The sequence below is a fragment of the Daucus carota genome, chromosome 3, assembly GCF_001625215.2.
Source record: "Daucus carota subsp. sativus chromosome 3, DH1 v3.0, whole genome shotgun sequence".
Taxonomy (NCBI): Eukaryota; Viridiplantae; Streptophyta; class Magnoliopsida; order Apiales; family Apiaceae; genus Daucus; species Daucus carota.
In genome coordinates this window covers 52718317-52746059 of record NC_030383.2, presented here as the reverse complement: position 1 = coordinate 52746059, position 27743 = coordinate 52718317, and the positions used below count along the sequence as shown (strand labels likewise).

The following is a 27743-nucleotide window of genomic DNA, read 5'->3' as shown; positions in this document are numbered from 1 at the left end:
CTCCGTCAAAACAATCATTGTACTGCTGAATATGAACAACAATATTTAGAGGATCGAATTTCAATTTTAGGCGTTGACATATGTACGTAGTTTTCAGTACATCTGCGTGTTTGTTAATCATCCTAGGCCTTTATAGCGACTGACCTTTGGTGAAAATAACAAGTTGGTGCTTGTTTATCAAATTAATAATCCAAGAAAGCTGAGTTCGACACTGAAATGAATCAAATCATAGTGCATCTTTAGTGTTAGTCAATTATTAAGTTTGAGAACTCAAAAACAGACTCCCACCGCCGTCCATTATCACAGAAGAAAATTGTCCCAATTACATATTTGTCTTTTTATCTTTTTTGAATTTTGTTTAGAAAAATACTTTTAATAATTTTCAAATTTTGGGTAATACGCATGTACCCACAATCTAATTTATTTCACAACAATTCTTAGACAAAGAATTGAAAATAAAAATACTCAACCAATATATATTTTTCTGGAGAAATATTGCAAAATCAACAAGGGAACACCCATGTATTATGTGTACGCTTGAGTCAAATATTCAAAAGGTAAAGGTTTCCATTATTGTAAAAACAAAACTTGGATATTTGAACTTTATTATCTCTCAGTTTTAGCCACTCTTAAACAAAAAACAAGACCAAAAAATTGTTCCAACTCTTCACGAATCCAAGGGCTTCAAACATATCTGAACCCCATACTTGGGTTTCAAGGTGAGCACAATAACTGGTGCATGCCTGTAATTCTGAGAAATGTTGAAACTAAACTTGGATATTAACATGCCCAAAATGATCTTAGCTTCCATCAAAGCAAAGGATTGACCAACGCAGTTTCTTGGACCCGCAGCAAATGGCATGAAGTATTGTCTGCCAGGAGCAAAAGTCTTTGAAGCAAACCTCTCTGGATTGAACTCATTCACATCTTTTCCCCATATCTCCTCACTGTGATGTATGGCTAATACCGGAATCCATATGGACAATCCTTTTGGAATGTGGAGGTCTCCGAGCTTATAATCCTCGAAGGCCATCCTCGGAAGCACAGAAGCTGGAGGGTAAAGGCGAAGCGATTCATTGATCACCATGTTTAACTGCATAAACAATTTCAAGTGGAAGTTAAATATATTATCGAGTCCAGCCAAGACCAAAGCAGAAACTTTTGTTGATAAGAATACAATGACATGATTCTCGTGGTATTCTATAACTCTGTTTCATTAAGAGACAAATTAGGACCTGTGATTGTCGAAATTATACTGTGCACGAAAGGCCAGGGGCCAACCATGCATGGCCACTCTTAAGTGTAAAGAACTTGCACATCTAATTATTAAAGTTCCACTAGTTTTCAGTGAACTTCGTTGTTTAACACTATAATACAAAAAATCTATCGGTATTACAGTGTGATAAACATTAACTAAAGTTGGAGAATAAAGAACTGTGGATCAGACTAGCTCTCCTCTTTCGAGGTGCATGATCATAAATCTGTCGGCTAAATGCCCTTTTAACCCTCAATGTATGGGGGTGTGTACTCGTGAGGGTTAAAAGGACATTAAACATTGAGGATTAAAAGAAACGTCTAATGTATTCTTTGAGAGTGTCTGTTATCTTTTTGATTTAAAGCTCTTATTTACTGTATGCTGCATGAAAAGGTTCGTTCTTCCAAATCTAAGTAGTACGACTGTAATTTCAATGACTAGTAAATTTGTGGTTAAATTGTAGATTTAATGGTTTGTAATGCAACACGACTCGTGGACTAAAAATATTACCAGAGTAAGTTTGGGGAGATGTTCAATGGAGAGTGAGCTTCCGTTGCAGACTTCCTTAATCTCGGCCCTGACTTTATCTTGCCAAGAAGGATTGCTAGCAAGGAGCATAACAGTCCATGTAAGAAGAAGAGCCGTCGTATCATGTCCTGCAAAAAAGAAAGTCTTGCATTCATCCATGATCAACTGCAAATTGAGGCTGAATTCCTCAGTTCCTCCTCTTGTTTTATTCTGCATCTCGTCCAGCAACATTCCTAACAAATCATTCCCGTATGAACTGCTTCGCCCCACCTCCACGCAGTCTTTCCTGCTCTGGATAATCTCCATCAGTAATTTCTCCACCTCCATTTTCAATGACTTTATCTCCCTATTGTATTTACTAGGTAGAAACCTGTAACAAACATGCACGCTGTTCAGCTCTCAGAAAGTCTTATAATGCATAGAGTGGATCACGAACGCAAATCTTTGAGACAAAAAATAATCATTCATGTCCATAATAAATCATAAGAATATTAGGGTGTAGAAACACGAGTCACTCGAGTTGTCTGCCAACAGTGACCTCTTATATCATGTTATGCGACTAGTTGTCCTGAAACCTTAAGATTTTAGACGATGATTTTAAAAAATTATATATAATACCACGCGAAAAATGAATAAAAATATATAAAACCGAAAAATAATAGCAAGGGAAAAGGGAGTGAGAAAAAAGCAGCGAGGCACTGACCTGCCACCAGGAAAGCACAAGTGCCGGCTGGCTTGTGCACACAGATTCTGTAAAACGGTGAGCAGATGAAATATTTGCTTTCCCTTTTCGTAGCTACTATCGAATTCTGTTCGAGATATGATGTCGGCCGTGAGCCGAGTCATGTACTCACCAATTTCAAACTCAGCTTGTCCCAACTTTATTTCATTTTCTAATGATTGCAGCATTTGCTTGGTGCTTTCCACCATGTAACCCGCATAACTCTACGAAAATGTAATAAATATTACTCCCTCCGTCCCTAAATACTTTTCCCGTTTGCCTTTGTCACGTTTGCCAACACACACTTTTGATCATTAATATCTTTAATTTTGTATTAGTATTAAATATAAAAGTTTCACTGTATTAAAGTACTCGTAAATATGAATCCAACGAGATCACTCATGACTATATTTAGTCTTATAAATTAGACGTAAACAAGTAATTTGTCTCGTGTCATGAACAGTGCCGACATTTGAAATGAGCAAAGTATAAAGAATCAGAGGGAGTATCATCATTAGCCATTTTACAGGTCTGTAACATACATGTATTAGTGGCCTGGGTAACGTATACTATTATAAAATTTTTGACGGCCAAGAAGGTTACTGCAACTTATATTGTCCTTTTCACAAGATCTCCCGATAAAGAGAAAATTATAATATTAAAATTAATTAAAATCAGTATTATGAAAAACGGAAACTATAATTAATCCGTGAAATCACAATATAGCAATTAATTGTATAATCAGGAATTAATAAAGATAATTATTGGGACAGTTACCAGGATATTAAAATAATATAATAATATTTAATTCATTAAAAAAATTATTATATTAGTTTTGCAAAAATATGATTAATTGGATTTAAGAAATAAATCAGGAGTAATCGGACAATTAATTATCTAATTATTCATTTTTGAAACGGTATGATTAGAATAAATAATAGCCAGGTGTCTTGTTTCTTTTCTCCATGTTTCGAATATCATCTACGTGATTCTGTTTTAGACATTCTGAACGAATTTTATGATTTGGTTGTGAAAAAGTTTGTACACGCTCGATAATCTGCAGGCTAAATAAAGGAAACAAATCAAAATTTAATGCAGAGAATAAAATCTCTCTAGGAAATTGGTAAAAACATCTGATTGAGAGGATGAACGGCACAGGAATTAATTAGAGATTATATGGAAAGATAGAAAACGTACCTTGAGTTTATCGCCCATGAATGCAGGGGCAACAATGTGACGCTGATGATACCAATCGTTGCCGTTAGCCATCAACAAACCTCGTCCGATGAAATGTTTTGTGCCTTGTTGCTGCAACCATGACTTGCCGGATATGCTACTGTGTTTTAGTAGCAACTCTTTTATCAGGTGCGTCTCCGACAAGCACATCCTCGGCTCCGTCCCATTCCAATATATAAATCTCTTCCCTGATTCATCACATCATTTTAACATCAGCACAATAACAAAAAGAATACACGAATGATTAATACCAAAATGATTTGAGCACGGTTGGATAGCTCAATAGTTTAAGATTTTATTCTCTGTCGTCTCAAGTCTGGATTCAATCGACAGATAGATACTCATTTGTAAGGTTATAAGTCATATTTGTCAAAAAAAAAAAAAAAAGGTAAAACGATTTACGAACCGTAGAGTCTAGACCAGGCAACAAAATGCGGCAAAAGGCGACCAACGATGTCGTGACTAATGGAGTCCATGTCTTTGGAGGTGGATTGAGAACAGAAAGAAGCCATGTCTAAAATGTTACCAACAAGAAAGCGGGCTTTAGGGCCACGCACTCCTTGCTTTTCCATCATCTTCTTGATGCGTCTCGGAGTCAGCCAGTAAAATGATAGACTCGCATAGCCGATTCTTACCAACAAATGAAGAACCACTGCCAACAATGCTACTAGTATCAACATGCTCATCATTTTAGTACTTCTCGTGCAACTCGATTCGGCAGAGAGAATTATGTGATTTGGTATGGCAGATTGGAAAGCTGATTTATAATATGTAGTGCCGTGCGTTTATCGTTTATTTTAACAAGATACTGTCCCTCTCTCCTGTATCTTTTTGTATATATGTTTTGGTATATTTGATTTGATTTGATATCCATGATACTTTCTTTTCAATACATATCCCCTCTTACATATTCATTTTGATTTTCGCTGACCAATTTTTGATTAGATATTACAAATTATTTATTCATTATATAGAGTTAAGTTCTATGAAATACAAAAAAAAATTGGAGTATTGGAGTACAAATTTGATAAAATGTAATTTAGTCATCTAAATTTCAATTTTTTTTGTCCAATAATATTCGTAAATATTTGACAACCTCCACATTATGTTCTGCAACATAAACATCGTAATCAAATGGTAGAATAATTACTTTTATAAATCGTAGGACTCTATGTTCTGCAATATAACTAATAACCAGAACAATAATCTTAATACTTATTAAAGTTGAAAGATATTAATGATTAATTGACAATAATGTGCAAGACAACTTATAAATGATAGATTATATCAAAATTTGGATAATCAAAGATATTATATAGGATCAAACTAAAAAATTATGATTTGTACTCCAATACTCTAATGTTTTTGTGTACACCATACAACTTAACTCTATATTTAAAATCTGAAAGTTACATATTAAAATACACTAGTCTGATTAAAAATCAAAATGAACATGTAAAATGGGACGGGCGAGTATCAATCGTGTGGACTTGATATGTATGGATTATTTCTTTTATAAGCACAAAGACTTTATACAGATTTTTCAATGATCATATTTCAACATAGAGTAATGTTACGTGTATTAAATATATATTTTCTCATCAATTTTAATATAAATCAATTATTTAATTAGATGTGATTTCATTCGATCGTGATCTGTCTTTTCATTTTAAAAAAATTTAGATTTTCAATTCTAAATTTAATCTATGCATTTGTATTTATCAAATCGATTATTTAGCATTTATAATTAAAGCATGATTCTATAATATTCTTATTAGATATTATATTTAAATATGAAATCAATATACTACTCTTCGGATCAAACAACTCATTAATGTATATCGTTAACGTATGTAATCAATTTTGAATTCTGAAAAATATAACCAATCAAATTATTTTGATAAGATATAATCTATCTTTTTATTTTATATAGTTCGCTCGTTATTGTGTTTAACGAATGAGTGCTATATGTACTTATGACATTACTTTTGCATGAATTCTCCTCGCTCAATCCGTTCTTGTACAGTACACTTATTATTAAGTATTTAAGTTCAACATAATGAGTGCTATATATATTTATGAAATACAGTACCATGGCTTATTAATGGTGCCAGAGAATTACGTCCATGATAGATGCTCGATAATTTTAAATGTTAAATATATATATATATATATATATATATATATATATATATTATGATCAATTATCGAAGATTGTATACGATTCTAATGTAATTATATATCTTACTATAATATTGTTTTCATTAATATTGTTTTCATTAATCTGACATCCTTATCATTTTTATAACTAATACCTACTTTACAATAACATCTTATTATATATAAAATATGACTTGAAATTGGGTGTTAAACTCATTTTTAATTTTAAATTAAAAAATGTGTATTTAAGTGCATTTAAGGTGCATAGGGAGAAGGTAAATAATTACATCTAACTAAAGGTCATGCAAGATGGCCCCACAAGCTTAGAAAATAAGACCTTAATGATTGATAAAAGATAACCCATCTTCTATTTTTCCAAAGAATCCTGAAAATAGAAACAAAACAAAACAAAACAAAAATCAATACAAGAATATCATATATATATATATATATATATATATATATATATATATATAACTTAATTAATGTAAAATAATAATAAATCTAATAAAAATAAAATGAAAGGAATGAATATAATAAAATAGAGAAAGTAAAATAATAAAGGAATAATAATTAATAAAAAGAAATCTAACCAAAGGGAATTTCTTTAGTTAGATACATAAAACTTAATTATTTAATCGAGAGATAAAATAATAGACATTAAAACATAATCAAATATATATTATATAATGACCATTAAAATGGTAACACAAACCATAAAAAACGCACACAATCAAGAAAATAAATGTCATTAAAGGCACGATAATATCATCAATAGTGACCCCCATAAATGATACTAAATATTCATCAAAATTATTTATCATATAAGAGATTTGAAAGATCGCAGTTACCCATTAAATTAGCACATAAGATATAAAACATCAAAAAAACAGTAAATCAGCAAAATCTATTGTCTAAACATACAAAATTAGATTCCTTCCAATTTAAAAAAAAATTGCACATTAATATACATACATATATATTATATAAAAACAATGACAAAAATAAAACTAAACTGATAACCTGGATTTAAAAACAAGTTAAAAACTTTTAGACCAGACCAATTTTGAATATATAGATTATATCATAATAAAATTCACTGATGTAAAGAATGCACCACAAGTTTGGCTAGATTCGACTCAGAATTAGTTATTTCACGTCATGATCAGTCTATTAAAAATTTGAAACAAATCAATCACAGAAGAATAATATATTTCAATCTTTTTCTTTTTTACGAAAGCAGAGAATTCTATAAACATCCAAACTTACCATAATATAATGCATAATTTTGATAGGTACAGACAACCTATCAAACTACAATCTGGGTAATTATATGTTGCTCTAGCGATAGTATTGGCTACTATATTTGCAGACCGTTTAATAAAATTCAAAGAAACTTTGTTCAACTCTCTAATAAACTCCTGCATTCCTCGACAATTGCTCCTAAATAAGACCGCATAGCTGCTTTGCTTCTTATGGCTTGAATAATCACCAAGCAATCTGATTCTAAGACTACCTGAGACCATTACATTTTATCAATCCAACTCAGAGTTTCTTTTATAGCTAAAGCTTCATTTAATCCTGGACAGATTGCCCACTACTTCACCCTCGATTCTGCTTGCAACAACACACCCTCAGAGTATCGAGCGGCCTTGCCGAAACCATACTCATACCTATCTTCAAAAATCGTAGCATCCACCATTATCTTGACTATGTTCAGGTTAGGCTTTACCCAGGAACAAGCTCTATCTCCTGGAAATTCTGGCATGAGAAGAGCACTTGATTTTCTCCCTTGGGCTACATTCCATTTTGCAAGGTACTGCTTGGCATCTGCTACAACTTTATACATGCACCTTACGATATTTTTGGTTTCAGACCAAATCATCTTAAGCTCGCCACAAAGACGAATAAATCGTGATTACTGTAGCTTCCTTCTTCTTGTCACCATCCCGATGAACATTCTTCAACCAAACTACAAAATCATCAACACCACTAGAATAATGATTCAAATCCAGCACTTGAAAGCAAGAGCACCGAAAGAACATGTTACTAACACATGATAGATGGATTCAGATTCACACTTGTAGAACGGGAAAAGACTTGGAACTACAACTTGCTTTTGTTGTAATTGAGTAAAAGTTGGGAACGTATGAGTTAACGCTTTCCAAACCAGAGACTAAGCGTTTTGGGGGGAGCTTTAATCTTCCACAACCTAACCAATATATCATCGTTATCATCCGCGTTCCCTGTACCTTTTTGGTCCTGCAAAAATCAATAGGCTTTCGTAACAGATAAATACCAGACTTTTCCATTCACCAGTGATACAGTTCCTCTTCCATGTTGTCTTCTATCAACGTATTAAAATTACAATAATGATTCCGATCATTAAACAAATCCCTCACTAAATCTACGTCTCATGATTTCCCATCCATGCAGAATATAGAAGCAAAATAGTGGTTCTTAATAGATTGTGACACATTAGTAATATACGGGTGCCTTTCGTTCGCCAACCAAGGCTAGTCTAAAATTTTAATCAGGGAACCTGAGCCTATCCTCCATTTACCACCACCAGCAACAATTCTTTTAGCTTCGAAAATACTATGCCAAATAAAGCTTGGGATGTGCCCTAGAGATGAGAGTTCAAGATATTGTTATTCGCAAAGTATTTTGCTTTAAATAGTCTCAAGACCACACTATCTTGGTTTGTAAGAAGCCTCCACCCCTGTTTACCGAGCATCACCAAGTTAAAATCTCTGAAATTCCTAAAACCAATACCTCATGCTGCTTTATGCTTCTTCATTCTCTCCACGACATCCAGTTAATACATTTACTTGATGATTGAGATGTTTTCCGCCAATATTTCGATGAACACTTCTCAATCTCCCTTGTAATTTCCATAGGCAATAAGAAAACACTGATGGCATATGATGATGGGAGGGCCTGAGCAACTGACTTTACCTTATCTCAAGAAGCCTATAATAGTTGACTTGTTTCTCCCCAACATATTAGGCAGACCCAAATACTTCTTGTGATTTTTTGCTTCATTCATTAACATAACTTGGCAGACCAGATTATTACTATATGTACATACTGATGAGTTATCAATATTAACCTTCTACCTCGACGCCATTTCAAACACATCCAGCAACTCTAAAATCTTATGTGTTCCATAATTGCTTGCCTTACAATACAAGTAGCTATCATTCACAAATAACATATGGGACAACACATGGGCCTTTTTACAAATGTTGATGCATGAATCCAATCTTTAGACTCGTACTTTCAAATTAAAGAAGTCAAGCCTTCTGCACATAGAATAAATAGATAAGGAGAAAGAGGAAGTCTAGTACCCACTACACCATAAACAGCCTATGACAACACCAAAAGAATGTTGTTGTTGTTTCAAAATATGTTTCCCCAGACCAAAAACACATCAAAGGCAACATTTATGTTTGTTGCATTTTTTGATGTTGCCGTTGCTATTTATGGCAACACCGTCCTCCTCTATGCCAACACAAAATTTTGGGGTTAATTATCCAAATGTATCAAGTGAGTCACTGATTAAAAAACTGACTCAAATGAGTTACAAAATAATAATCAGTTTTGTAATCAGTGACTTATTTGATACATTTGGATGTAGTAAGTGAACTACTTGATAATTAACCCCAAAATTTTGTGTTAAAATAGGCTTTCGGAATAATTTTATGAACAATGATGTGGACCGCCACTAGGGATGGCAAACGGGTCGGTCGAAACGGGTTTGGTGAAAACCAAACCCGAACCCGAATTTATATTGTAAACCCAAACCCGAACCCGAACCCGAGAAACCCGAACTATGTTAAACCGAACCCGAACCCGTTGGGTTTTATTCGGGTTCGGGTTAACCCGAAACCCGAAAATATTACTTACTCTTTCACAGTGACCTGTGAAAAAGGAGAATGGTGTACAGAGTGTGGCATCTGCTAGACTGCTACACTTGGCATATATGTTTCCAGATTACAACTTACAAGCCATGGCTACCAATCCATGATCCTTGTAAATACTGTGATTATATCCTACGTGAAAATAAGGTTTTGTGATCTCGCAGGGCTCAAAACAAACAACTGATCACCACACCAAAACTAATCAAACTATAATTAAGTCAATGACTTGATAAATAATATATCAAGTATTTATTAAATATCTGTAAAGAACAAATATTAAAAAAATATTAGCAATATTACGGTAGACTACATATGTACATATTACTAATAAATATTAATAATATATATATAATATATATATATATATACACACGGGTCGGGTTTGGATTCGGGTTCGGTTTGAAACGGGTTTCGGGTTTTCGGGTCGGGTTCGAAACGGTATGCCATAAACCCGAACCCGACCCGAAAATAGTTCGGGTTTAAAAATTAAATCCAAACCCGAACCCGAACCCGAAATATTCGGGTTCAGTAAAACCCAATCGGGTCGGTACGGATCGGGTATCCATCGGTTCGGTACAAATTGCCATCTCTAACCGCCACCAACCGCGACCACCACTGCTACGTCAGTAACTGTGGGGCCCACATTGTGGGGCCCATCAGTGCCCCGTCAGTAGTTGTGGGAACCACCACTGTCAGCAACGGTGCGTCCCTAATGCCACGTAATCATTTATGAGCCCCACTTCTATCACGTCATGAGTTGTGGGCCCCATCACGTGCCACGTCATCAGAGTTTAGCAACATTTTTGATCAATTTGTGGGCCCATTGTGGGTCCCACGTTTGGTCCCCAGTTTTGTGTCAACATATTTTTTAGAAACTGCAACATAGTTTAGCAACATTTTTCGATCAATTTGTTCTTTTTGCCAACAGTTTAGAATAACAATGCCAATAGTTTTATATTTTAAAAAATAAAACAAAATATTTGTAATTGGCCTATCCAATACAATACAATATAAATACACTACCAACTACATAATATCATCCACAAACTACAATTCTCCAAAATAACCCAACTGCATAAAACCACCAAAATAATCCACTAAAAGAATACTACGTACATACATCCACCAAAATAAGCCAACGACTATGCAATCCAAGCCAACTACAAAAAATCAACCGAATTAGTTCACCGAGTACATAACATTCAACCATATTTTTCACACAATGTCTACGTTAGAAGATTATAAGTAAAAGATAATTTATCTAAAAAATAGCAGAGATACTTAACAAAGAGTTGGTGCCACCTATCGTAGGAGTTCCATTTTCTTGCTCACTCGAGATGGTAGTACAAAGCTCTCCAAGATCTATTTTGACATTTGGGTTTGATTCACTAAATTTTTTAAGCACATATGTCAAGTTTTCCTTGAACTTTTTTGTTACATGAGCATCCATCTCTGACTGCACTCTTTGATTCACTTTTGCTTCAACTTCTTCCACCAGGCTTTCCCTCATCTTGCTTGTGAGGTCCTGCACATATGTTTGTGTTGGAGCAACGGCAGAAATTTTGGATGGATCCACTGATCTTCCTACAAGCAAGACGAATCATGTTCTTTTTCTTCTATGATCAGTTCATACATATCTGCATACTAAAATAGGACTCCTTCAAAAGGTGATCTGCAACATGATTTAAATCAAATTAGGTGCAATAAGGGCTTTATCTTATGATGGTTTTTATCAAGAGAACTACATTGGACTTGATGCTTATAAACAGGGTATGTAGGCACTTTGTAAATGGTTCACACTCATAATTTCTACACTCTAGAAAGCATGTGTAATTTTTATGATTATTTTTCGGACACTGACGAGACAGAGTAAGCGATATTTCGCATTCCTTTATTGGCGACTTTACAAACAAAACCAGAAACACTATAAAAACACCTTCTTTTAATTCTAGCATTCACAACCCACACATGTAGCCTGCTGCCTAAATGAAAAACACAAATAACCCAAGTATTACGGCTGATAATTCTTAGAGTATTGTATCAAATCCTCTTACAACAGATATTATTATGTTAATCTATTGAGTAAATTTCATGACGCTTGCTAAAGTTTTCAAAATCTTACAAAATGTTGATGGAAATTCTAAAATAACAAAACTTTGGCTAAAATTTTCCTCCGATAATTTTTAAAAAAGTGGTTGTCGTCAACTCTCGTTAATAACACGCCGTTAAGGATTAAAATTCAGAGAACAAATCTCAAGATGGTAGCTAAATTTTTCACATTTTCACAAAATTTTGGCCGATGGATATAAACTTTAACCAACCTTGTGAAAATACTCTTTAATTTTTAATTTTTGATGACGTATCACTAATAGGAGTTGACGATAACCACTTTTTGAAAAATAGAGAAAAAAATCCTACCAACACTTTGCTATTTTAAAAGATAAGTCAATATTTCGTGAAAATCTATAAAGTTTAGCTATCATGCATGTTGAAATTTACTCTTAACCTATTTAAATCTTGTGAACTCAAATACTACTATTTAACTAATATTATTAAACCCTCCATCTTCACCTTTATAATACTAATAAAAATACACTATCACATCATTACTATCACTGTTATTTGCACAAAAGTTTTTACACATATTTTGATATTTTTCACCACTAATGGTACTTTTTAAATCAAAAAGTCGTTTAACTTCTGCCATTATAGTTTAATATTGTTTCAGATCTTTCCTTATATAAGTTGAGTCAACCACATCATCATCATTGAAAGAATATAAATGATTTTCTGTAATGCATTTCCTTTTTCACATCTCTAACTAGACCTACTGCTCCTTTCGCCACTATATGCCCTCCCCCACTCGTGCATATTAAATAAACGGAAGTAACCTACGAAAAGTTTGATTTCTAATCATTTTTAACATTTTTTATGTGATCTTCTTCCTCTCTTATTGTGGTGTGCGCTACTGGTAACGCTTTGCAGGATAAACAACTTGTACCTTTTATTTGAGGCCGACTGATCAAATCCTTTCATTCTATCTTCAGGAACATGTTTACCAACCATTTGTTGGCCGTGCAACACGCGTTAACTGCATGTCAATATGCAATATATATGATATTGTCTACTATCAAGCCCGAACTGATTTGCTTTTAGGTTCTTGTCAAAAGGTTTCATGAAGTTGTTCGTCTACGTGTATTCAAGATAAATTTTCTTGATACTTGGGTTGACACTCACTCAACGCCATCAAGTATTCCCTAGTCACACCAACATCTTGTACACGAGCATCTTGTGGAATGAAATCGACATAAGCTTAATTACAAAAAAAAAAAAAAAAAAGGACATTTCGATATCCACCTTCTGCATCATTTTTATTTTCGACCATGGATAATTTTTATTTGTGCTCGTCTCGGTATCTTACAATCAGAGGGATTTTAAAACCTAATTTTCTATCCACTCCCTAACTAATACCCATTTCTTATATTATTTTAAATAATAAATGACAGATTATATAAAATTAATTTTTAGAATAAGTTAATATCAAACGGGTCAATACATAGGCTCAATATATAGAAGATGTGGAAAATATGTGCGTATTTGGTTGGAAGAAGTAGAAGCTGGCTTCTGTTTATTTTGACCCGTTTGTGTAAAGTATTTTTAAGAAGCTGAGAATGCTAACTTCTCTGTCACAGCTTCTACTTCTTTTCCAAACACTTTATTAACTTATTTACTTCTCGCTTCTAATTCACCTCTTTACTTTAAGGAAGGAATCACTTTTTTTAAGTTTGTCCAACCGACTTGTATATTTAAACGGGGATCGAGTGTTAGAAAGTGGAATCGTGTGGTGGGAGGAAAAGAAGGGGGAAAAGACGCTAGTAGTAGGCCTTTAGAGTGAGTGACCTTGCTGAAAATTACAAGTTGGTGCTTGTTTATCAAACTAATAATCAAACAAAGTTGAGTTGGATACCGAAAAGCATGAATAAAACAGTTAAAGACAAGTGTATATTTAACGCGCGTGATCGAGTTGACTGCTAAACTTGAGAACTATAATAATTATTCCCATAGTTTCTTGACATTTTTTTCATGTATATAATTTTTAGAAATTTTGATTGTGTATTTATAGGTATTATTTTTAAATTTTTTACAAATAAATATATTAGTGTCATGTTTTTATTCACAAAAAAAATAATAATAACATTTATAAATATATGGTCAAAACTCTTAAAAATATGTCAAAAAAATTAAGAGCTAAGGACTACTTACTTATTTTTCTCTTCAAATATTACATAAAACATGTATGATTTTCGATTAATGAACACTTGTGAAACTTCATGAATGTGGAAGTATTAACAGTGTGAAATTCACTAAATGTGCAAGAAGTAATTAATTGGTGAGAAAAGAACCCATACTACAGAGTTTCTATATTCTAGATTAGAAAGTGTAACAGAAGTTTGCTAGCGAGAGGCTTCTCTACCGCATTGATCACCATATGTAACTGTATAAACAATTACAAGTTGAAGAATAAAATTCTATATCCACGAGTACATCGATCTTTATAAATTATTGAGTCCAGCCAAGAACAAAGCAAGCTAGTAACATCAATAAATATGACAACTTTTCTTCATAAGAATACAATGATATGATCTCGTAATAATTTATTATGTTGTTTCGTTAACAGACAAATTAGGCCCTGTGATTGTCGAATTTATACTACGCATGAAAGGCCAGGACCAACCATACATGGCCACTGGCCAGGCTTGTACATCTACTTATTAAAATTTTACTAGTTTTCAGTGAACTTAATTGTTTAACACCGTAATACTCCCTCTGTTTTTTTTATATGACGCTTTGACTTTTGGCACACATTTTTAAATGCTTTGACCGGGTAGTTAAAAATATTATTTTTTAAATTTTCTTTTTCTGAATAAAAATTTTGATTATATATTATTATTCAGAAAAAGAAAATTCAAAAAATAATATTTTTAACTACCCGGTCAAAGCACTTAAAAGTGTGTGCCAAAAATCAAAGCGTCATATAAAAAAACAGAGGGAGTACTAATAAAATCTACTGATATTACACTGCGATCAACATTAAATAGTTGAAGAATAATGAACCACGGATCAGACTAGCTCTTCTCTTTCTATGTGCATAAGTATTAATCTATTCTGTAGATTACCAAGCAATGACGACTTGCACGTGTGTTATTTTCTTTTCAGTTTGACAATTATCTACACTTCAACGATATGGTAATTTGAACGAAGTGCTTTGTTGGTATAAATTGGACGTGGATTTTGTATGCCACCTTTCTGCATAGTCTTAGAAACCCGTAACAAACATGGAATGAAGGTGTTAAATGACTGCCTTGCCTAAAAGTTCAATATGCTGACGGGTAAATCAAACCATATCATAAAAAGGGTTTTGTGCATATCATTTGAGTATATAAATTTGGTTTTTGGTAATCATTATGAAATCGAAGGGCAGTTTACATGCGAAGTTGTGACAGGTGGGTTAAAAGAGGAGTATGCAAGTGATCATGCAAGCTTCTGAAGCGATTATGGTCGTTAAAGATGCCAAATATGGTTAGTAATTTTGCTTGTAGAGTGTGTGTAAAGGATGAAAGTTCTATCTTTTGATATGTAGACTTGCATGTCGGTTTTGATATTAGCATATAAGATTTAGTAGAATTTTGGCTTTCCATGGATATATTACTGATCAAAATCTTATGCTAGAAGTTTGATGTGAAAGATTCTCAAACTTGAATAAGTTGAATTGAATGAATTCTAATTTGCATTAGTTGGATTTGGGTTCTGCAATTGAGTACATGAGGTGTTTGTGCTAAAAATCATGAGTTATTGAATTTGCCCAATTTTGCATGTCAAAATGTGATGAAAATTATTAGTTATTTAACGTAAAACTATTAATATTACACGTGTAATGGAGTATAGATTAATTGGATAAAAGAATCACATGATTTCACTGAGTAAAACAAAAGATAAGTGAGTTTTGGTATAGTCTAGTCGAATGCCTTCTAATTATAGAGTTTATGAATATAATAAATATATTAGTTACTAAATAGCTAATATAATAATAATTAAATATTAAATAATATTTTAATATTTTATATATCCAATTTTCACTCCGATTAATCTCTCAATCGGTAGCTCAACCGATTACGTCCGATATCCGATTTCTCATGTAACACAGCTTCTAAACACAGAAATTCAGTCCTGTCTTTGATGCTAAATTATGCATAAGAGCACTCTCATTGTGAGCCCCATTCCCAACCCCTAAGATCATACTGAATATAGTAAGTCTCTAAAATAATTTTCAGAATTTAGTTTTCTATTCAAAAGTTCCTGCATTCCTTTCCCATCTTCATCTTTATTTTCATTTTTTATTAGTTTGTTTCTCTTTTTTTGTTAGAATTTGAAAAGTTTTAGATAAAAAAGAGTAAAGTACTGGTGGAGGTGTGTGCATGTTCAGGTTGGAGGTGAAATGGGGATATACAGTGTAACCGCATATTTGGGGGGTTTGATTGTTGTTCCCCTATCCCTATATCTCATTTTGAGTCTCATTTTGAGTCTCCGGATGGAAGATGGATTTTAATAAAAAAATTAGATATTTTCTCAAATATTTAAAGACGGGGATCCCATTGAGTGCTCTTAGAGTAGTGATAAAATACCAGAACCTCTGTCGATAGATGCTATCTCATTTCTTTTATATTTATTAAAAATAATTACATGGTTGGTTGTGTGAAACTCAAGATATGAATTTATCATACAACTAGTATCATGCTCCCTGTTGTGATATTCCTGTTGTATGTTCCACTTTCAAAACTGCATAGTTTAATATATATATACACATCCAAACTCTATTTGGTTGCTTCTATAATCTGTTGATGAGAGTTCTCTATGACTTTTATTTTCTGAGTTTCATGATTTAGTGCTTGCTACTATTTTATAAAAATTGATTTGATCAAGTAGGTCACAACTGTTCTTCACTGCCCAGTTTTATCCAGAGGTGAGCAAAAATTCTCCAAACCGACCGAAACCGGCCGATCCAATCCGTCCAAACCGAATTTAACGGTTTAATAACAGTTTGGTTTGGTTTGGTTATGGTTTCAAATTATAAAAACCGAATTATTTCGGTTTGGTTTTGGTTTTTACCTCCAAACCAACAGATAAATCCGAACCGAACCGAATGTGTAAATTTAAACATTAATATACATGTACTAATAATGTATTATTAAAAATAAAATTATAATCTACAAAAAATGTAAAATCTTAAACATATAAAAGCTATCCTAATAAAGATTTTCTTTACAAATATTATTTATTCTAGTTTATGATATTAATTTTGATGTATGTATTATGTTTCTATTCTTTTTATTTTTATTTTTATAAAAGTATATGAATCATATTTTTTATATTTTCTTCCGTCTCTTTTTATTTATCAAGCTAATATATTCTTGTATCCTCTTTAAATATGATTAAATAAAAAATATAAATTGAATTTTTCATTCCTTATTTTTCAAGTTAAAATTTAATTTTGTTGCTTACTTTGTTTTACATATAAAAAACGGTTTAAACCGAAACCGAACCGAACCGAACCGTTTAAAACGGATTGGTTTGGTTTGAATTTTAAACATAATGGTTTGGTTTTGGATTTAGATTTTGAAAAATCGATTATTTTGGTTTGGTTTGGTTTAGACCCTCCAAACCGCCCAAACCGCCCAATGCTCACCCCTAGTTTTACCAAATGATGCACTGAATAAATTTTATAATTGATAAAATATTGAATTTCTTTTAATGGATTAGATAATTTCAAATATTGTATTTTCTGTTACTCCCTCTGTCCCATTTAATTGTATACGTTTCTTTTCAACTGCTCGACACGCATTTCAATGCTCTTATAAAATATAGTTCCGCAACTTATTTTTGAGATTTCCTTTTTCTGAATAAAAATATAACATCCAAATTTTAATTCAGAAAAAAAAAAAATTAAAAATAAATTACACAACTACACTTTACAGGATCATTAAAGTTCGTGCCGCGTCCCCGTCCCCCAATGTATACTACTCAGGGGGACGGAGGGAGTATATTGTTTAGAGAAAAGAAGTGATCTAATGTGCTATATGTTGATTTAATTGAGATAGACGCTACTGATTAGTACTAAGAGTCTGTTTGGGTGTGCTGTTAAAAATTACTGTGCTGTCAGAAAAAGTGCCGGTAAAAAAAGTAATGTAAAAATTAGATAATTGTTTGATAATTTTTTTTGATACTTAGTTATTTTAAGTTATAATATAAAAAATGTAATTTTTTTCTTGAGGTTTGCTAGTGAAATTTGTGTCAACCAAAAGCTGAAAACAGCTTTTTCCAAAAGAATGTGAAGACAAGCTTTTTCCAAAAGCATTTTTTCAGCTAAAAGCTACCGTTCAAAAAAGCTGTTTTTGAATTTGCCAAACACTTTTTCACCTGTTTTTCAGCAAAAATATGTTGTTACTATGTGCAACAGCAACTCGGAAAACTAACTTAACCTGGGATTTTTCGCTTCATCGCTCGCACTCGGTCACCTTTTGCATACTAGAAAGATCTTACGATGCTCTATTTTTTTTGGGTAAGTAGTGAAAGTCATGTATCATTTCTTTCATTGGTCGTTTAGTGGTATTATTTTTATCACTAAAGTCATATAAAATATCGAACAGAAAAATGTGTTGGGTAAGTAAATATTTTTTTTTCATTAAGTTCTTCACATTTTTTTTTCAATGCTACTACATTTTTGAATAAAAAATTCATATAAATAAGCGTGAATCTTCTTAACTCTAATGTCTTCTACTCCAAAATAATAATATTCGTTGTTTATAAACAAGTATAACTATGAAAAGTAAAACTTGTAATTATTTAAAAATAAAAAAAAGTAAAACTATTACTAATAACATATATTAATATTTAAAAACTATTTATAAAGAGATGATAAATATATATTATTTCTTTTTTTTTTTGAAGAAAAAGAGATGATTCAATAAATAATAGCCATACGGCATCTACAAGAATGATCGAGTCGAACGAACATAGAAAAAATTAACATGCCTGTCTTCATACCCAAGATGAGACAAATAAGCGATGTTGAAATTAGCGATGGTACATGTATAGATCCTTACTCGGTGTTCACCATCTTTTCCAAAAACTCCGTTTGAGCTATCAACCACAAATGCAATTTCCGAAAGGTTTTATCGATGAATCCAAACCACTCTCACAAAAGGAGAGAAAAATCACACACTCTCACTTGGGAGAGGAATCAAACTATAATCAAAACAAACTAAAACAATTAGATCTGCACCACGACGCTTGGGAGATAATCGATCTATCCACAAATCCAAAAAGGCCTCTGGGATAAGAACGAAAATCGAAAGTCTCGGTGATATAGATCTAATAAAATTTTCCCAAAAAAAGGAGATTTATTAAGAAAATCAATGAAAAAGCAAGAACAATCAAAGAACTAGCAATCAAAAGGAAAGATTTGGAGCTTTCCACCGGAAACCGATGAAAGCCCGGTCAGAGATGAAAAAAATGAGACGGTTAGAGAGAAGAGAGAAAAAGAAACTAGGGTTTCTATTGAATAGTTTCACAGTACTTTAAACTATATTTTTTTGAATATATATTATTTCTAATACACATTTACAATATACAAGACCATCATGTAACCTTATTTAATTCTTATTTTGTCTACTCCTAGATAAATAAAAAATGATAAATGAAAAAAAAATCTTTACAAATGAAAATACATGAAATACGAAAAATATAATTTATAATAATTCAAAAATACCATTATCTCATATTAAGATTAAAAAAAAGTTTACAAATAGATAATGAAAAACTTTATTGTTTATACTACCGATACAAATCAAGATGAATACATAAAATATAATTTAAAATTAAATAAAAAATACATTATCACATATCAATATTATAAAAGTATTTACAGATATATAAGAAAAATATTTATTTTTTATACTCCCAGTTTATAATGTAGAGAAATATCATAAGAGCTAAATTTTTAAGAGAAAATGTATCAGGCGGTTATATAATTTAATCAAAATTCAATTTTAATATTAAAACATTAATAAAATGATATTAAAATTTAAACTATAAATGATAATTTTAAATTAAATTTTAGCCCATGGGCTAGTATAAATTAATAACTTATTTTATTTAAATAAGTATATTCATTTCAGCACTCAATAATGTGGGTGTTTGGCCCCCTTTTAAGTCGAACTTCTCGACTTATAAGTTAGAAGCACTTATTTCGTACCGTTTGAGTAAGAGGTCAAGAAGCACTTAAAAAAAGTTAAGAAGGCTAGCTTTTGTTTCAGATCTCCTACTTATTTCTCAAACACTTTAATCACTTATAAGTTTTATCTTGCTTCTAACTTCTACTCCACTTATTTATTTTAAGCAATAAGCACTTATTTTAAGCTCACCCAAACGGCCGAATATACTCCATACTAACTTAATCCCAATTTTCATCCCAATTTTAAATCACTCCGCGAATGAAACCACATCCGTCGATTAACTGGTCCTCACACGTGACTCTGGTGATTTAGTGTAACACACAAACTGTAATACTTGCACTTAAAACGAAAATAATGTCAGATTCTTACTCTAACAAAGCAAAACGTGTTGAGGTTGAAAAGCTATAAAAATACACAAAGACCACTTACGCGATTTACGAGGCCCATCTTTTGTCACGGCATTTACTCTACAAAACCCTCTTCTCCTCCGGCTGATGAGACCAAAAATGTCGGAAGAATGGATAAAAGACGGCATGCAAGTGGAGGTAACGAGCAACGATGATGGGTTCAGAGGTGCATGGTATGTTGCCAAGATCATCCAAGCTCCAATGGAAAAGTATGTGGAGGTTGAGTATAATGAGTTGATTAGTGAAGATGACGACTCAAAGAAGTTGAGTGAGAGAGTGCATGTCTCGTTCGTGAGGCCCTTGCCCCCTGTGGGGAAAGGCTACAATGAGGTGTTTGAGGTGAACGACGCGGTGGATGCGTTTTATAATGATGGGTGGTGGAGTGGAGTGGTGGATCAAGTGGTGGAGAATGCGAAGAAGATTATGGTTCGTTTTGATGATCCTGGTGAGACGATGGCGTTCAAGAGATCGGAGGTTAGGCTTCGGTTTGATTGGATTGATGGCAATTGGGAGAAGCCAGTGAAGAAGCAGGTATTCTCTGTTTCTTTTTGAGTTTTCAGTTTGCAGTTTGCATGTTGTTATTTTCTTTAAATTGGGGAAATCACTGGATTAACAACTTGTTTGATGTGTAATTGAACTATTTGGCCTGTGCCTCTTGTTTGGTGAGTTGTTGAACAGGTTGATTACATTTTCCTGTTACAGGGAAAGCTCCATTTACTCTGTTGTCACGAAATCAAAATCATCAATTGCGGTACAGTAGTAGTAATAGTTGAAATTTTGTGTTCCGTAAGAAGCTAATTAGCATTGCTTAATTTCTGGATTTTGGGTATTAGATAGAGTAATGCTATGTACCCCAAATTATGTTCCCAAATGACGCGGCAGACACATGGCTGGTTTTAATTGGGTGGTTTATGTGCGTACAGGGGGTTCAATTATTATTAGTGTGGGGGGAACAATTCATACATTGCCAACTAGATTTGGGAAAAAAATTGGGTACATATTTTGGGGTACCTAGCATTTTCCTATTAGATATAAGTTTTAGAAATTAATTTACTTTTTAATTGCTGGATCAGTGTTACATATTTACATTAGGGTAATTATATGGTGTGTGATGTAACATAAGTTCACCAGGTCAGTTTCTCTGATCTGTTCCTTGAGACTAACCTTTTTTTTAATGGCTTCTGTGATGAATTCCCAAGTTGTGCAGCTTTGGTCTATTGCCTTTGGGTTTCTTCTTAGGCTTATGTCAAGTGTGAGAACATTAATGTGTTATAAACTTGCAGGATTCTGGTAGACATTACATGCTCTCCAATCAGTCTGGAAAGTCCAGAAGACAGAAGCGAAGAGCTAATAGACAACAGCCTGGAAAAGGTTGTGCTTCCACGGGTATGCACTTATTACTAGAAAACTCAATACTTTCTCGTATTATATATCTAAAACTTTGACTGATACAGAGAAGAAGGATAATACGGACGATGGAACTGCCCAGAAAAAATGTACTGCAGAAGAAGTTGATATGTCCGTCAAAGAATCGGAAGATGCAGTGCATACCAAGAGTTGTGAGACCCCTCCGAAGAAAGACCAAAAGAACCAAAGAAGGGATTTGAAAAGGCATACTGTTGACGTGAGTACTGAGTTTAACTCCTGTATTAGCGTTGTTCTCTATATCCTTAAATACTACTGCCTAGTTAGTATTCTATATTCCTATTCCTATATGGGATTGCACCACCAATCTTGCCGTAGAATAAGTATATCCTGGTATAATCAACACATGGGTTTTGGCAAACAAATGGCAAGTAAATTGAAGTAGTAAACCCAATTTAGGACTCCCCTTTTATAATTGGATCCAAAAAATAGTAAACACTGGTGTCTTGGGGGTAAAAACTATCCAAACTCAACCTATTGACGATGGTCATAACTGCATTTAAGCTTCCTGCTTAACTAGGGAAACATTGCATAGCTCTTTGCTGAACTTGGCCTCTAACTAGGGAGGTGGTGGGCGAAATTATGATTGCAACCTTTTATAAGGACCTTTCACTACTAACTGATTGATTACAGATATTAGAGAGAACAAAATAGAGTGGTTAACCTTCTTCTAAAAATTGTTCTTCAGGTTGTCTTTAAGGGAATTTTAGTTACACACAGAGATTTGAATTAATGTCACTGTGAAAGTGTCTAGTTACACAATCTGTTGCACTACTCATCACTGGAAGATTTTTTTTTATTTGGTCCTTCAGAATTAATATTTGTAATAATATTTTATTTAAAGAATATTACTTTAAATGTTCTGCCATATGTTGCCATTGAGTATTAATTATGATTTTATAAATATCTATCTGCAGAATGCAAATAACCACAACCAATGAACCGAGTAAATCTATCTTTTTTTGTAGTGCTTGCATTGATTGTGTATTTACTTCTGTTAATACTTTGCTCTTTTTCCAGAGCACTCATGTCTCAACTAATATAGACAACGGTTTGAAGAGAAAAAGGGGAAGACCGAAATCGTTGTTCAAGGATAAGATAGGTCAGTAAAAGATCTGCTACGGTGTTACCATTATAATTTTTATACACACAAAAAATTGATGATTTCTTTTCCTTAGAATCTATATATCTAAATTGTTTACTTTAGGTGAAGGAAGCAGAATAGCTAAAGAGTCTGCACCGAAAAAGGTTAAGAGAGATTCATGTGTAGTGGATGAAGCTGAATTAATTGCAAAAAAGGACTCTCTAATGCTTACAACCGTTGATAAACCCAATGAAGATCATTTTCAACCATTAAGTAATAAACCCAATGCTAATGAGAAACATACAAGTGGTGACTCGAGGCACAATGTCTTGTGCAGCGAAACTGCAATCATCCCTCTTCTTAAGGACCAGGAGGATGAAACTGTTCTAGTTAAAGGACTTGAACAGGGTAAGAATTCTCTGCCAAGAGAGCACAATGAGATGAGCAAAATTGTGGACAGTGGATCTCAATATCAGGGTATGTGTTGGAACATACCTATAAAATATTTGTGTTGCCATATATATATGTATTTTGCGGTTAATGTTTTATGTCCTCTATAAATTTAAGTAGAGGTTGAACACCTGGGACAACTGATAACCTGTTTTTGTTCAATAGGTTTGAATACCATCTTTTCTTGCAAGTCAGATTATACTGTTTTTATTCCGTTGACACTGTCACCTTTTATTTAAAAATAAATACAATGTGCATTTACATTTTATTCAATGCCATCAGTCAGTATTGATGAAAAAGGCATGCATATATGTTTATAGTAGATGCTTTTATCCAAACGAGCAAGTCCAATGCTAGATGTTATATATCTATTGCTATTGCTATAATATAGCACCAAAAAGTGTTTTTTGGTGCTAAAATAAAACTTGCACTCCAATGCTAAGTTCTATAACTAGTTTCAAATTTAACCAACTCATTAACTTTTTACCTAACTTTTATAAATTTTACTAAATATCTCAACAAATTCTCCCCTTTTACCTAACTCATTGATGATGTGGCAACATGGATGGATCCATCCTTGGTTTCAAATATAGAACCAAGGATGCATCTATGCATGGATGCATCCAAATATAGCACCCCTTTGGAGTTGAGTTTTTTACTTTTGATGCTATAATATAGCAATAGAACCAAGTATAGCATTGCATTGGAGTTGCTCTTAAGAACTGTTGGGGTTTCTTTTGTGTTTGTTAAATTAGTGTTTAATAAAATTAGTGTTTCTTTTTCCAAATTAGCGTTGAAAATCTGGGACAACTGATAACCTGTTTTTGTTCAATTGATTTGAATACCATCTTTTCTTGCAAATCAGATTATACTGTTACCTACTCAGTTGACACCCTCACCTTTTATTATAAAATTAAATACTATATGCCTTTACATTTTATTCAAGGCCATTAATCATTATTGATTAAAAGGCATGCATATATGTGTATGGTTTATGCTTCTATCCAAACTAAGAACTGTTGGGGTTTCTTTTGTGTTTGTTAAATTAGTGTTTAATGAGAATTTTGGCTAGCTATATACAAACTATGAGTACAAGGCGTGTACCAAGTGTTTATCTAGCATCTACCGAACTCCTATGTTTTCCATGTCTCTCGTCAGTATTGTCCAAGAAATTGTTCGTAAAGTTTTAACAGCAATTTGAACATATTATCATCAAAATTTGAACATATTATCATCAAACTATTCGAGCTGTGTTGGTATGACGTGTGTCAAACTTCATGTAAATTTTTGATAATGGGGGGTTTCTCGCATGGTGAACCTATATATTTGGACTTGATTACGTCCTGGAATACAAATGATTTTGTTAGGAAAAATATTATTATACAATTTGTCAATAATAGCAGTACATATATGTTAATTAGGCACGGAACTTAATGTATGGCCATTAAACTAATCAGTGAGATGTTCACATAGAGATCTTCTTGGGCAAGAGTTTCAGCCAATTATAATCACTAAAACTTATATACTGTATTCGTTTAATGTTCTTGTTGTCAATTATCAATACTGCAGAATGTGACAATGCATCAAGAGGAGATTCTTCTTTACCTGAAGTTTATAATTCAAAGGAAGCTGATATGCTGATTGATGGAATTTCTGCTGAACTAAATGAAGATCAAGTTAGCAACTCTAGAGTCCAGCAAGCCAAACTATCTCCAGCAGATTCAGACAATTTAAGTGAGCAACTCTAGTTCTATCTTGCATATTTGTATTTTCCGGTTTAAGTATTATTCTACTTTTGTTGTAGCAAAATAATAACTTCTGATATCATCTTAGGATCTTTGCCCGTCCAACGCCAATGTGCAAATGCAAATAGCATGGAAGATGACTTTCGAACTCCAATTGCCAAAAAGGATGGGATGGAGCCAAGTCCACCTCAGAAAACAGATGGGTCAAGTAAGTTGAAGATTTGATTTTTCTGAATAATGAATAGACGGTCTAAGTAAGCTTACTATGTATACAACTGTAATCTGATCCAGGGGACTTGCCTGTTAAAACTCTTAGCCATGCTGATTCTACTGACAATGGTGGTGAAATTAGAACAATTTCTGTATGCGCTGAAAATGAAGAGAATAGTCAGAGCTTACCATTCCCTAAGTGTTCTCCACTGTGGAAATATATAGAAAGTATGGAAATATTTAAGAAGACAACAAAGAAGCCACACTTCTCTCCTCTGGTGAAATGCGAAGAAGAAATCCGTGAGGGATTGGCTATTGGTCATGTGGTAAATTTTTCCAATCTAGTGGAGAACATGTCAAAGATACAATTCCGTCATCCTATTACCGTCATTGAGCGTAAGCTGGGAATCCTCGCTGACCTAAAAGCTCACGGGTTTGATGTGGAGACAGTTGAAGCACGTTTGGCACAGTTATTGTCAAAGAAACAGAGGGAAGGGGAGCTTCAAAAGGAATACCAAGATATAGAGCAGAAGATATTAAATAGTGCAGAGGAGATGTCAAAAGCTGATGAAGAAATAGCCAAACTGAAAAAGGAAATCAGAGAGCTTCAAGCGAAGCTTGATGACACTATATCAAGGAAGGAGATAAAAGAGAACGTGATCCCGACATTGCAATCAAAACGAAATGTGGTGCGCGAGAATCTTGGAAGGCTCCAGACTGATTTTGAAAATATACTTGGCGCTCCATTGTAGATAGTTGCTGGTAGTGTAAGTAACTTTGGATAGCTGTCAGTTGTCTCACTTTTGAAGCACAGAAACTAATAACTAAACATCTGTGTAAGTTGCAGTACTTTTGTTTTGTCAAGTAGATGCGTAACATCTCATAATGGGCTAGTATTGTTTGTTAATTCATTATGGGCCAATGTTTGTTAATTCATGCGCATTTTGTTGATTGCATAAATTTAGAGAGCTGACAACATGGATCGGGCTCTTAAGTCTAAACATGGTTCTGTAAGGCCCAAAACTTCCCTTACAAGAAATTACTGAGCTCTATATTTGATTTATTCTCACTTTGAGAATAATTCAAGCCAAAAATCTGATCCAGCTATCTAGATTGGTTGTCAAATGATTATGTACTTGGGAATTTAATGGACAGTGTGCTATGACTATCATGAAATTATGAACTATTAATCTTTTTACCTATTTTTATGATTTCGATATGTATTTTTGCTAAATGGAGATGATGAATGTTGATCATCTGAAATCACTGAGCGCTGTAATTTGATTTTCTTTACGAGATAACCCAAGCCAGAATTCTGACTCGATGTATTATTTTAATATTATAAAGAATTCTATTTCTTCATGATTGTAATTACTATATCTTTTTCCTTCTTTTTGCTAAATGGTAATTACTATATCTTGCAGCCTATCTGTTGCTTTTTGTGTTATTTAAGGTGGTTTCTTTAGGGTTGTAAAATGATCCGGGCGATACCGGGTACCCCTCTGCTCAAGTATTAGATCGTATTATTTTTGTGTTAAAGAGAATGATTCCAAACACTATTTTATCGTCTTTTCATCTATGCATTCTTTCGAGAAAATGCAGGCGAGCAACAAGTACTTCAAGTTTGAATTCACATAATTTTCTCCTCGAGAGGTAGAGCTGTGTATACACTATCCCTCACATTCTTATTTACTGCAACAAGTACAATTTCCCCCTTATGGACCTCGAGTCTAATAAGTTCCTTATATTTTAATGGGAATTTTGGAATGTGTTTGAACTATAGTCTCTAATCAAGATTGTTGGCTTTCAACCTTATAACTATCAAAGAAAGTCATAGTAGCTGAATGTGTTACGCGGAACCGATAGAGATATAAATGCATTCTCAATATTAAAAAAATTATGAATTTAATTCTCAATCTTATTCCCATTCTCCATTTCAGGCAGTTTAAACAGGTCCCTTGCTTTCCCCATTCATCTCCCACTTTGCTCGTTGCATCTTCTCTCCTATCCCTACGAATCCTCCTTTGGTTTTCAAGTTTCTACATCAATCTTTTCCTTTAAGTTAGTTCAGCTTTGAAATCAACTACAGCCACTCGATCATCAATAGCCAGACATCATCGTAAAAGACAAGTTCAGCACCAAAGACCTCATCAACAGATGGAATGTCTCCTTCTTCAAGTTCATCTTCAGCTTCAGCACTTTTGATCACGTCACCAGGTTCGACAAATGGTGGTACATATTCCTCATGAGTAGCATAAATATCTTCAACTCCACCAGATACGAACAAATCTTCATCTACTAGCTTAC

General features: G+C 33.2%; 2 protein-coding genes across 3 annotated transcripts; one reads left to right on the top strand and one right to left on the bottom strand.

Annotated features, from left to right (window-relative positions):
• Nucleotides 1-525: 525 nt before the first annotated feature.
• LOC108210952 (cytokinin hydroxylase) lies at nt 526-4516 on the bottom strand. The gene is made up of 5 exons (XM_017382415.2): nt 4147-4516; nt 3702-3928; nt 2487-2728; nt 1766-2153; nt 526-1093 (listed from the first exon to the last, which is right to left on the bottom strand). Exons 1-5 carry the CDS (start codon nt 4427-4429, stop codon nt 668-670), a joined length of 1566 nt encoding a protein of 521 aa, XP_017237904.1. The 5' UTR covers nt 4430-4516; the 3' UTR covers nt 526-667.
• A 15983-nt stretch (nt 4517-20499) lies between these two features.
• Nucleotides 20500-26347, top strand: LOC108213892 (DUF724 domain-containing protein 6). 2 transcript variants are annotated; one of them, XM_017385677.2, is made up of 8 exons: nt 20500-21053; nt 21806-21893; nt 21977-22146; nt 22968-23049; nt 23155-23508; nt 25051-25215; nt 25315-25434; nt 25518-26347. In XM_017385677.2, the coding sequence occupies exons 1-8, from the start codon at nt 20610-20612 to the stop codon at nt 26186-26188; spliced, it is 2094 nt and encodes a 697-aa protein (XP_017241166.1). In that variant the 5' UTR covers nt 20500-20609; the 3' UTR covers nt 26189-26347. The 2 variants fall into 2 exon arrangements, with proteins under 2 accessions (XP_017241166.1, XP_017241165.1); XM_017385676.2 differs by having other exon boundaries at nt 20502-21053; nt 21806-21908.
• Nucleotides 26348-27743: the final 1396 nt, after the last annotated feature.